The sequence below is a fragment of the Manis pentadactyla genome, chromosome 6, assembly GCF_030020395.1.
Source record: "Manis pentadactyla isolate mManPen7 chromosome 6, mManPen7.hap1, whole genome shotgun sequence".
In the NCBI taxonomy this organism is placed as follows: domain Eukaryota; kingdom Metazoa; phylum Chordata; class Mammalia; order Pholidota; family Manidae; genus Manis; species Manis pentadactyla.
The window spans coordinates 45,811,948-45,825,013 of NC_080024.1; the positions used below are offsets into that span (position 1 = coordinate 45,811,948).

The 13,066-nt window shown below is 38.9% G+C and overlaps 1 protein-coding gene across 1 annotated transcript in view; it reads left to right on the forward strand.

Annotated features, from left to right (window-relative positions):
- The window catches only part of LOC130678845 (SPATS2-like protein), a 62,571-nt gene that overhangs the window by 19,446 nt on the left and 30,059 nt on the right, over positions 1-13,066 (forward strand). The window contains exons 4-5 of the mRNA XM_057504321.1: positions 6,659-6,865; positions 8,210-8,345. Coding sequence (XP_057360304.1) covers positions 6,659-6,865; positions 8,210-8,345 — 343 coding nt within the window. The remainder of the gene's footprint in view (positions 1-6,658; positions 6,866-8,209; positions 8,346-13,066) is intronic.

The following is a 13,066-nucleotide window of genomic DNA, read 5'->3' on the forward strand; positions in this document are numbered from 1 at the left end:
CTATCATATTCACTTAAGTGCTTTTAAGGTAATGGTAGCAGCTTTAAATAACACACATTAGGAATTTTAGACATAATTTTATAACAACACAATTAAACTTGTTTTTTTCCAAATAAAACTACTTTACAATACTGGGTTAATTGTCATCAAATGATGTGCTTTACTGAAATGACGTGTGTACGGGAGACTGCAAAACCATCTTAACTGAATGGGTTTAAATAATTATTTTAGAACAATTCTATATGTAATACATTTCTTAAAGTTAAATTTGAAGTTTTTGTGTACTTCCTTCAGTCTGCTTACAAGTACAGTAAAGTTTCACTAAAAAGCAAAAAAATAATGAGAAAAAAGAGTTCCCAGAAACTTTCAAATCTGAACACATACATAACTGTACATATATTATGAAAATCTTTGAATCCAAGTCCACATATTTCTCCCAAGAGGAAGATTTCTTTTCTTTGATGTTGTTAACAAAGAACAACTACCACAGTTCATGTTTCGCTGTGTAAAATAAATCAAGTCAAGGAGAAGTCAAATATGTAAGTTGATACCAAGATCCAGTAACTGGAAAACTGATAGTTCTCAGTATTGGCAAGAGTTAATTGTGAGGACAACTGCACACATTACAGCTGAATGTAAGTGGGGGCCAACTGACTGAAAATCATTTGGCAATGCATATCATAATTTTTTCAGAAAAAAACCATAAATTTATACTTCTTCATCACAAACCCCATTCAGTGATAGTAAAGGAATTTTTAAATGTAGAAGTCCACAATAATGAAGAAAAAGGAAAAGAGGGCCTCAGTATTTAGAAGAAGGAAAGTGGAAGAGGATTTACCGATGAAGCAGAGGATGGGAAGCTACAGCATAAAATTCAAAGGGAGAAAGCTTTGGCAGGGTTAAAGATGACTGCCTAGAAGATTATGGGGAAGCTCTGGATTCAGAGTCAGCAGATAGTATGGAGGGCAAGCTTAAGGAGAGAGGTATTAAACAGAGGAATTATGTGTTATTTTGGAGGACAAATTCAGTGTTTCTTAATGTGTCATCCACAGTGTTCAGTACCCAATTTTTAAAATTACAACACATGGGAAGAAACAAGAAAATGTGACCTACAATGAAGAGAAAGATTAAACATTGGAAGCAGACCTGTAGACAATTCTGACGTTGGAAAGAGTAGACAGGAATTTAAAATACGTGAAAATTTTTTTACAGAAGAAAGATGGACATATAGGTGAAGAGAAGGAGAATATCAGGAAAGATAAAAGGAATGAAATGGAAACCCTAGAACTAAAAAGTACAATATCTGAATCTTTTTTAAGTCATCAGATGTACCTGACAGCAATTTGGACAATTAAGAAGAAGGAATCAGTGAACTCAAGGACAGGTCGAAAGAAGTTATCCAAACTGAAGAACAGAGAGAAGAAGATTAAAAGAAAAAAACAAACAAAAAAATGATCCTCAAGGACTTAAGTGGCAGTATCAAGCAGTCTCATATATATGTAATTGGGATCTCAGAAGGGAAAAAAGAAAAGAAAGAGTGGGGGAGAGGCTCTATGAAGAAATAATAGTCACACTTTTTCCAAATTTAATGTAAAACAATGATCCACATACCCAAAAAGCTCAGCAAAATCCAAGCACAATAAATCACAGACAATCACACCAAAACACATCATAGTCAAACTACTGAAAGTTAAAAATGAAGAAAAAAGACTTCAAAGCAACCAGAGGTGGGAAAAAAAAAACATTACAAACAAGAGAACAACAAGAACAAAGGTTAACCTATCCAAAACAATACCTACCAGAAAACAATAGAATGAAATCCATAGTGTAAAGAGGGAAACTACCAATTCATAATTGTATATCTAAAGAAAGCATCCTTCAAAAATGAAAGTAAAACAAAGATATTTTCAGATAAACAAAAGCTTAACAGTAATTAACAGTCACCAGCAGACTTGAACTACAAAACAAGCTAAAAGATATCCTTCAGGCTGAAACTAAATGATATCAGATTGAAATTTGGACTGCAGGAAGAAATTAAAAACACTGAAAATGGTAGCTATATAGATTAAAACAAAAGGTTTTACTTTCCTTAGTTTTTTAAAAAGACAATTGACTGTTTAAGCAATAATAGTAACAATGTGTTGTGAGGTTTACAACAAATGTAGAATTAGAATATTTAACTAATTGTACAGTTGACAGGAGTGGGTAAATGGAATTATACTATTATACAGTTTTTACATTACACATGAGACAGTACAATATTGATTCAAAGGACACTGTGATAATTTAATGATACATACTGTAATCCTTAGAACAATATCTAAAAGCACGGAATAAAGAGTTACCACAGAAAAGATAATGCTGACAATTACTAGAAAACCAATTCACCTAAAAGAAGTTAAGAAAAGACAAAAGAAGCAAAGAATAAATACAACTCAAAATGGTAAACATGACCCAATAATATCAATAATCACATTAAATGTAGATAGACTAATCACAGCAGTATTTACAATAATCAAGATATGGAAGCAAACTAAGTGTCCATCAGTAGATGAATGGTAAAGAAGAGGTGGTACATATACACAATGGAATATTATTCAGCCATAAGAAGAAAACAGACCCTACCATTTGCAACAACATGGATGGAGCTAGAGGGTATAATGTGAAATAAGCCAGGCAGAGAAAGACAAGTTCCAAATGATTTCCCTCATTTGTGGAGTACAACAAAAAAGCAAAACTGAAGGAACAAAACAGCAGCAAACCTACAGACTCCAAGAAGGGACTTACCAAAGGAGGGGGGGTTAGGGAGAGTGGGTGGAGAAGGAGAAGGGGATTAAGGGGCACTATAATTAGCAATCACAATATAGATAGGCCATGGAAAAGGCAGTACAGCATGGAGAAGACAAGTAATAACTCTACAGCATCTCGCTACACTGATAGACAGCGACTGCAATGGGGGTGGGGGCAGTGAGGACTTCTTAATATGGGTGAAACCACAATGTTGTTTATGTGAAACCTTCATAAGATTGCATATGAATGATACCTTAATTTTAAAAAATGTAGATGGACTAAAAGCTAATTGTAAGGCAGAGGTTGACAGACTGGATAAAAGAGCAAGACCCAACCATGCTTATTACAAGAGATAGACTTTACATATAAAGATAGAGTCTTCCATTGCTTATTCATATTTTACATACCAGTTGTTAAGGGGGGAGACACATTGTCCCATTTATCTCCTATGACTAAGCCAGGGCTTGCACATAGTAGGGACTTCATACATATCTGTTGAGTTAAAGTGAATCAGAAACCAGAACAATACTTAAGAAGTTATATACCGTCTATGTTAGGATTTGGTAAGTATTTTTAATAAAAGGAAGGTCAGGTAATAGTTAAATTCAGAAGTATATAAGCTTCTAGGAGCCATGTTTAGATGTATGAATAAGGATTAAATTAAAATGTATATAATTTTTATTAAAATCTGAGCCAATTGGGTATTTTCAGAGATAACTTTTCTTTCTGAGATACAGCTACTTTGGTTCAATATTTGATGAATGTTGGATAAAGACACAGCCAGAGACTCATATCAAGCTAGGCTCTCTGTAATGGAAAGGACGTAGGAATGTCTAGTACCAAAGTAATGCTGATTCATTCATCCACTCGCTCCTCCATTCAGTGTTCATCACATACCTACTAGGCACCGGGTATATAGTGATGAACAAGATGTACATTGTACTCTGTTGCCACTTTTCTCGTGTAGAAATCTCAGAGGATATTTTAAGGTTTCACTAAAATCAATACTCTCTCAGTCCAGAATATAGATTAGTAGTGGTTATAGACTGTAGACCAACAATCTCATGCTCCTTCTGGTTTATATTAGTGCTATCCAATAGAAATGTAATGTGAGCTACGCATGTGATTTTAAAATTTCTAGTAGCCCCACTAAAAATCTGAAGAGAAACAGGTGAATTAGATTAGTAATATGTTTTATCTAAATATATCCAAGATACTAGTTTAACATGCAATCAGTATATTTTAAATTATCAGAGAAATACTTTTAATTCTTTTTTTGGTACTAATTCTTCAAATTTCAGGGGGGTATTTTACACTTACAACATGTCTCAATTCAGACAAGTCACTTTTCAAGTGTGCAATAGGCACATGTGGCTAGTGGCTACTTTAATTGGACAATGAAAGGAATCATCTCCAAGTCAGCTATCATATATTGAAGTTTACAAGTGGATTCTAGAAAGATAGTGAACTGATGGTACTTCTGGCCTGTAATGTTAGAGGAACATAGCTTTATTCAGGAAAGAACTCCCATTATTGCTAGAAATACAGGATTTTGGTCAAGATGAACCTGATTCTGTTATAGCTGAATAAGCCTCCACCAATTTTCATCTGAAAGAACCTCAGAGTCTCGCTGTATTTGGAGACAGATCTGTGCAGCCAATGTGCAAATATATCCTAGTAGTCTTTGAGAATTTCAACTCTTACCAGTTACACCAATAATGAGACAGCTTTTCAGGACCCTAAAAAATACTGCTAAACTTCTCAATAAATATTTGGTGGACTGAATGAGGAAAGGAACCAATAGCCCACATGTAAATTCTCTGACACACAAGCAGAGTATTTTCAGTTCTAGCTCAATTGTATTCTCGTCTTCCTTTTAAAATCCTTTTGCATTGAAATAATTTTTTCTTCTATTGTAAGGTCATTTTGTCCATTAGGCTATAGTATAATTCCCCTAAGGCTATAGTATAATTCCCCTATTTTCAAGAATAAGACTAATTTACCACAACATATACAGTGCCGTGTATTTTAGATTCTTAATTTACAATGTTTAATCAAGGCTGAATCTTAACTATGATTTAGAGAAGAAATAAGTTGGAACCAGCCTATATGTAATCACTGTTTTAACAGAACATTTACAGAGACATCAAAAAATGAGCTGTTTGTCTTTCTTAATAGTTTCTCCAGGTGGGTGGTGCCACCCATCTTTACCCCAGCAGAACCACCCTGCGAGTAGAATCCTGGGCCCAGTGCTGAGTGAGAATCTCTGAAAGGGGTGTCTGGGAGTTTGTATTTGTAATGAGTACTAAGGGAGAACTCATGCGCCCTGAAGTTTGACAACTACTGCCCTACTGTGAATTCCATTTAAATCTGTCTCATTACTGGAGGGAATGCTCTTTTCATCATTTAATTACTTCGTTCACACCTTTGCTGAACATTTCATTGTGTACTGTAAATTTCTCTTTAAGTAAATTTTAGAGAGGAATCATCATTCAGCCCATGAAAGTATGTTGTGCTATCTTGATACATAAGTTATGAATGATGTATTCAACTAAAGTCAATTTACACTTATCATTTACACTGACTATGACCCAGATTATATTCTTTTGCACTTTCTGAGTGTAGTCTCTGTAATATTTGTGATATGTTGGGAAAGATGTTTTTTGTTTTTTGTTTCTTATTTTTCTATGAAATCATTTTAAGTGTATTTTTTTTCAGTCACAGTTCTACAGATAGAGACAAGCACTGGGGCTTCAAAAATGAATCCAATTTTAGTATTTGCCTTTGAGGGAATCATAGGCTCGTAAAGGCAGGAGCAAGGAATAGACATTTAAGCCTGTGTTAAAATACAGTACACCTAGTTTTTAAGGGGTACCATGGGAGTAGAGAGAAGTGAGGAAGGCTGAAAAGAGTCTGGGCTTTATATAGATGACGTGCTCTGGGTGGGAGCCAGTCAGCCAAAAGAGTGAAGTCATTCCCACAGGGTCAGTCAGGACAGAGGGAAGATCAGAGCATGGTTCTCCCAGACCCGAGCCTGCACTCTTCTACCACACCCAGCCTTCTATAAGAATCTGGCCTTCAAAAGCGCAGTGGCTTCCCTTTTTTCACACCAAAGCTCCCCTGGTTGTCAGAAAGATGTTAAGGGTGATTAATTTCCTTTTCTGGCCGCTAAGGTGCCATTTAATTCACTCCAGCAATAACTAAATAGAAACCTACCTTTAAAAGATGTCAAAAGCAAAATGCTGCTAATTTATTGCCACATCTATTAAAACTCCAGAGAGAATCTGACTCCCTAGAGTTTATATGATGATGATGCTTCCTGATTTAATCCCTCCACAAATTAGATGAAATTATTACAGTACCTCTTGTCACTTCATTCTTGCTCTATCTCCAATCATTCTTCTGCCTTCATTAATTCAGAGTAAAATATCACAAGACATTAATGGAACACTTGGAGGCAGGAAGGCTACTTTTTTATAGCCTCAATATGAAATTGTACTTCAAGATGCCTAAGATAAAATAAACCCTGTTCATCTCATGTAAGCCTTGTAATAAACCTTCCTGGACAGTTACAGGCGAGGAAACCAAGGCTTAGAGATGTAAAATGACTTGCCTAGGGTCACCCTGCAAGTGGCAGAGCCAAAGCACTCACCCAGGTCTTCTGACTCCAAGTCCAAGGCTCTTCATATTTCTAGTATATCCTTTAGTCTTCTGGGGATTCTATTAAAACAGTTTCTCGACTGTTTGCAATGAAAGGCATTATTGCCAACATGTAAAGCCAAACAAGAATCTTGGCATCCCCCCATTACTCCATCATCAGTGTTTTTAGTGTATCACTTCACAGTCATTATTTGGTGTTTTCTTACAGAAGGCAACAGACCACTGCAACAGAAACTATCCTTAGATGGGATCCCCAAAGCTATACATGGAACACCAGAGAGGTCAGATGGCCTACAGTGGTCAGCTGAGCAGCCTTGTAACCCAAGCAAGCCTAAGGCAAAAACATCTCCTGTTAAGTTCAATGCCCCTGCAGCTCATCTTGAAATAAAGCCAGATGAGTTGGCAAAGAAAAGAGGTAAAGTGATTTCTTTTGCACAAATGATTCACCATATTTTGCACACACAGAGAAGTGCCAGAATGACAGACCTTTCCAAATGATGCTGCTTGGTGAAGAGAGATACATGTGAAAGTACCTTTCTTTTTGTGACCCACTTGGATTGAAGGGCAGATGTGATTCCTCCCACGTTAATCCAAAGTCTTGAGTGTTTAAGAGAAATCACATCCCCTTTCTCTGCCCCACTGTGGCCACTCTTCTCTTTGTAGGCATGGGTGAATTTGCACCACAGATACTTTCTGCCGTGATACCTTATAAAGCAAATGTTAATGCGAGAGCTCTTTTAGAAATGCAAATGCTGAGTGTTTTCCTGATACACAGGTACTTACCTTGCATTAAATGAAGATGAGTCTGGAGGCTAATATGTCTTCTTCAGGTATGATGGACACATAAGTTCAGTTCTGTGTTAGAACTTCAGGCAACATAACACTGCAAGAGGGTTTCATATTTGACACACTATGTTTTTATTTTTTTTTTAACTTTGATATACTTTATATGTAACTGCTATTAAAAATGAAAGGGGCTAAATCACTTCCTTTCTGATTCCCAGATTAGCATTCTTTTCATGCAGCCTCTACTGTATCTGATTTCCTTGGTTTCAGTTTGATATACTCTCCCGTTTTTCTGGAAGGAGAGTTCTTTCTTCTCAGAAACATGGCCTTGTTGGGATAAGAACAGTTTGCCTATTTGCCCTGCACTATCTGTAACCATGGTGACAGTTTCAGGAAATCAGGCGAGCTTGGTGCCCCGAGAGCTTCTTTAAGTGCTGCGGCTACAATTAGAGGCCTGGCTCAGGACTGGTGGGGCCAAAGCCGAAGTACCTGGCACCAGTGCTCCATCCTCGCAAGCTCATCTGCACCGTCTCCCAATCTCTGTGTCACCTTCCTCTCCAGAAGCCCTGCTGGCTTTTAACCAATCAGAAGTGGTGTTGACACAGAGAGCCAGCAGCACAAATGGCCTTTAGACATTAGATTCTAAGAAACTGCAGTTTGTAATAGAACAAAATGATCAGAGCCTCTCACCCAAGAGCAAAGGAGACACGTCTGCTCCTACTGCCCACCCCTGCCCCCTGCCCAGAGACACCCCCCGACCCGGTGAAACCCCAGCAGCCTCAGGGGCCATACAAACCACCCACGCTGGCTTTTAAAGACTGGGTTATAAACAACCTCTTAAAGAACAAAAAATAAATCTCTTTCTTTTTATTGGTCAGGGGTGAGTTAGTTGCTTTCTGGTTGATGTTTAGCTCACAAATAAAAAGATAAAATATTCAAGTTAACAGTTTTTTTTCCTTGACATTAATTTTAGGCCCAAATATTGAGAAATCAGTGAAGGATCTGCAGCGCTGCACTGTGTCTCTCACTAGGTACCGTGTCATGATCAAGGAAGAAGTGGATAGTTCAGTGAAGAAAATCAAAGCTGCCTTTGCTGAATTACACAACTGGTAAGTACTTTGACTTAGAAACCATAAATGTGTGGCACTTGAGCTGTTCCTACAGGTAAAAGCATCATATGGAAATCGTTGTTTATTTAATACATAAACATCACAGAACCACCCTTCAGCAGATTTTTTAAAGCCCTGCAAGCAGAGGCATATATATCTTGGAAATAAAAAAGAAGAGAAAGTGTTTGAGTAAAAAGAAACCTGATACACATAATTCATTAGAGTTTGAAGTTGGCTCAAAAGTATGTGAATGATGTAGAACACAATCTCAACAAAGAACAAAAGAGACGATATTTTTGACAAATCTCTGGAAGGTTTATATCATGAGTGCTACTAAGAAAATATATTTTCCAGCCTTATCATTATAAAATAAGATAAAATCCCTTAGCAAAACTCAGTAATATCTTACGTGAGTCCAGCAATAGAATCCCATTCTTGAGTATCTTTAAAACTGAAATTAAGAAATAGTACCCTGATGTGGTTTGGGTCCTGCCTGCCCTACTCTGTCCCACTCTGCAATTATTTTGATGGAAGACATTTCTTTGAGCTCTGTGTATTTGCTCATGTCCACAAATGGAATGAAGTATCTGTTAGCAAAGATTGTTATTATCAGTAGAAAAATGTTCTCACTGTATCAATCAAGACTCAGTTTCAAATGACAGAAACTCAAGTCCACTAGTTAATGACAAAGGGGATTTATTGGCTGATGTACATGAAAATTCCAGAAGATCCCTGTAGGCCCTCTGGTTCTAAGCCCAAAGTGTTACTAGGATTCGGTTTCTCTCTCTCTCCCCTCCCTTCCCTTTCTCCCTTCCTGCTCCTCTCCCTCCTTTCCTCTCTCAGGGTCTCCCACAATCTCCTGGTTTTGCTTTTTCTTGGCTTCATTTTTAGGCATGATCTCTCCATGTGGCAGTGAAGATGACCCTGGCAGCTCCAGGCTTTTACAATCCTCAGTGCCTATGATCTGAGGGGAACTTTATCTCCAGCAGTCCAACAAAAGCCCAAGAGCCAGCTCCAATTGGCTGGATGGCTCGTGTATCTGTCTCTAGGCCAGTCTCTGTGGCTAGTCTCTTCCCACTAACCAGCCAGAGTCCTGTGCCTGTCACAGAGTTACTGGTGGCGTGAACCCCACCTTAAGCCCCTGAACTGACAGTTGAAGAGCTAGGGTTCCCCAGAGGGAAATCAAGACTCTAAAGAGACAAAATCTAAGACAAAACACATATCCATAATGCTCAGACTCAGATAACTTGTACTTGTTCCCTGTTCTATCATTGGCCTCCCAGTGATTCCAGAATTTGGTCACATCTTCTGCATATTTTTCCTTTCTAAGTCCTTCCTTTGACACTGATGTGCTTTGTAGCTGATTATAGAGTCATGTAAAAGTAAGGATCATGCTTAACCCTAAGAATTTTAAATTTTTGCATTTTAAACCATCTACTGCATATAAGATCCCAAGGGTGCATAAGACATCAGGGACTTGAAAGAAAACCAAATCCTTTCATTCAATTCAGTGAAGAATCATTTGCCACCACCCTGTCACAGCACCGTGACCCTAATGGGATTCTTCTCTGTTTTATGAGATTGTAACCTTACTGTTTGTTCAACACAAACAAACTCCACGAATATGTTTAGAAGTACTTAGAGAAGGTAAAGATGCTGTACAAATGAAAGGTATTATCATTATCGGTGGTGGTGGTGGTTTTCAAATGTTAACAATGACTTTTCCAATCTATCCTTCAGTTACTCTAACACATATATATATATACAGACACTCAACTTCCCAGCCTGTCCTCTAGAGCCAGAGTCAGCCAACTGTGTCTGTAAAGGGCCAGCTAGTAAATACCTTAAGCTTTACAGGCTCTAATGTCTCCATGCAGCTGCTCAGCTCCAGTGTTACGCCTGAAAGCAGCCCGAGGTAATGCAGAAAGGCAGGGGGCCAGATTTGGCTCACGGGGCTTGTAGTTTGCCAGCCTCTGTCTGGAAGCATTAGTTAGCTGCTCAGAGAAGACCACTCTGTCTGACCCTGTTGTGTGGCATTTTAGAACAAACTCTTCCTCTGAGGCCTCTGTGCGATACCTTCCACCTGAGTGACTCACATCCAATTGACAAAGTGTAGCGGTGACCTCAGATTACTTCTTCCCTCCAGCTGCAATGTGTTCTTTTATTTTTTTATTTTATTTCCTTAGTAAATGAACATCACATGGGTCACAAGACAGCTTGAGATTTATAACAGATATTTTGAGTGTTTTACTCCTCAAAAGCTGAGAGTGTGGGGTTAGGGAAGTCAGCACCCAGGGAACTTGTATATCTTTTCTCCGCGTGTAATTCACAGTTTATTTTAAACTGATGGGAAGGATCACTTCTGAATGAGCTCTGCCAAGTACTACTACTGTGTAAAAGTCACCTAGTTGAGAAAATGGCACTTTTCCTCCAAATTAAAGAAGAAAACATTGAGATCAACCATTTTCTGTATGATATTGCTACAAAATGAATAAATTCCAGCACATTTTCTGATCCAGTCCTTAATAAAAATGATCCCAAATCGTTACATAAATGTTAACTTTAAAAAAAAGCATTTTTTTAATCAACCATTAACATACATTTCTGCCAAATGGAAAAACTTTGCCTCTGTTCCAAATAAGCCTGCAGCCCAGCCAACATGAGGATGTACTTGAATAAAGCCTCCCTCTTGCCTCTGAGGAGGAGAGAAGGAGGAATTTCAGGGATTGTGGTTCTCTTAAAAAACAGCAGGTCACAAAATTGAAGAAGGCAGCTTAAATGTTTAAAAAAATGAAGCTTTCCTATTGGTGGTAAAATCACCACCTCTGGGCATTAGAGAATTTAAATTCAGCGTCATTCATTTAATATAATGGAAAACTTCAGGATTACCTTGGAAGGCATATCCAGCTTTGGAGGGTGTGGGCCATTGTCTGGAGATTTCCAGAAAGAGTGCTGGTTCTGAGACAAATGCCCAGTCTTTGGGTGCACAGGCCACGATGCCCTCCTAGCTCTGCTCCTCTCCTTTCTTCAGGCTGCCAAGCTCTGTCACAAGCGTTCAGCTGGCATTGCTTGTAGTTCAGAAGCAAATAGAAACACTCAGGTAAGATATTCTAAATATTCACTTTGCTACCCAAGGGCCAGCCTCAGGAGATGATCCTGACTGAATTCCCCCCAAACGCTGGTGGAATTCATGGGAGTGATGATTTTGTGAGGCTGGGAGAATGCCCTTGTTTGCACATGCTTGGAACCAAGTGAGTAAAATCAACTAAACACTCTCCTTTCCAGTCTGGCTGTGAAGAATAGTTTATTCAGTACAATTATTGGAGAAAACCATTAACTAGCTTAATTATAATGTCAAGATTGGCATTTAACACAGGACAGTTACTCAGGGACTAAACGACCATTACGTGAATCATTCTCATTTTCCCAGAAAGAACTGGGTATTTAAGAGGGGAGCAAAGATGACACAATGCTCTCACAATATGTCTTAACAAAAAATAAATTTTGTAGCACAAGCGGCTGTGTGAAAAGTCACATCAGAGAGTCACATGAAACAGCTGGTTTCTTTTCTGCACGCTTGGCCCCCTACCACAACTGGAGAACACTCATCCTTTGGTATCATAGCTGCCAGATTTAATGGCTTTGTGTGCAAACTAGTCCAGCTTCTCATCACAAATCGGTGTGTGTGTGCATGTCCAAGTTGACAGGAAAGGCTTAAAATGAGCCATGAAACATCAAATTAAAAAACCATTGAAGGAAGAGAATAATATTGGATAGTTCTGTGATATGCTGGGAGAGAAAGGATTCTGAAATAGCGCTGTAAAAATTGTGAGGTGCTATTGTCCATTTGACAGCTAATTAAAAGCACCCCTAAAGAAAATAGAAGATGGTAATGAGGCAGAGGGGTAGAGAGTGCACCCAGAGGCTGGAGGGGACAGTATTTTTAGGCTGCTTTGCTTTCAAATAGGAAAGAGAGATAGTCAAAGCGTGCATTCTGTACAGAGGGGCCAGATGTTCCTGTACCTCATGGTATTTTTTTTTGCTGAAGCAGTGCCAGGTCTCGATAAGCAGAATTTGGAGTAGGTCAGGAGTTTCAGCAATGCCTAGGGGAAGCGCTTGCCCGCTACCCCTTTCTCTGCCTACTTTCTCTCCACCTTGGCGTTTCCTCCCTCACAGCAAAGATGGGAAGCTCCTGCTGTCCTCGACAGGCCAGGGGATCCCCCCATGACATCCCTCTCTGCAGGACAGGCACTTGTCATGGAGTCCCCACGTCCCTATCCCCTTCTCTTTAACCACTGAGACTCACTATTGTGTCATGGTGACCTCGTCCTGTTGACTGTCATGGGTCCTCCTTCCCAAAGCGACATATTTACATGTTAACAAATGGTAACAGAGTCTGTTGAGAGTCTCTCAAACAAATAACTCTAAAGGAAAAATTTCAGGCTGAAGAAAAAGCTATTTTGAAATAAGCATATCCTCTTCCAGCCTCCCTCAAATCCCACTCCAAAACAGGCCTCTCATCTGCTCTGGAAGCGCTGGTGGTGGCCAAGCAAAACCACACACAGACCCCCGAATGGTCAGCAGGGGGCCCCACACACAGACCAGAAAGCATCACTGTGACATTTCCGATAGTGTGTCCTTACCCTGGGATGTGGGCTGGAGGCCTCGCAAGGGGGACAATGCCAGGGGCTTCTTGCACTTCAAAAGAGGCAATGCAGCAA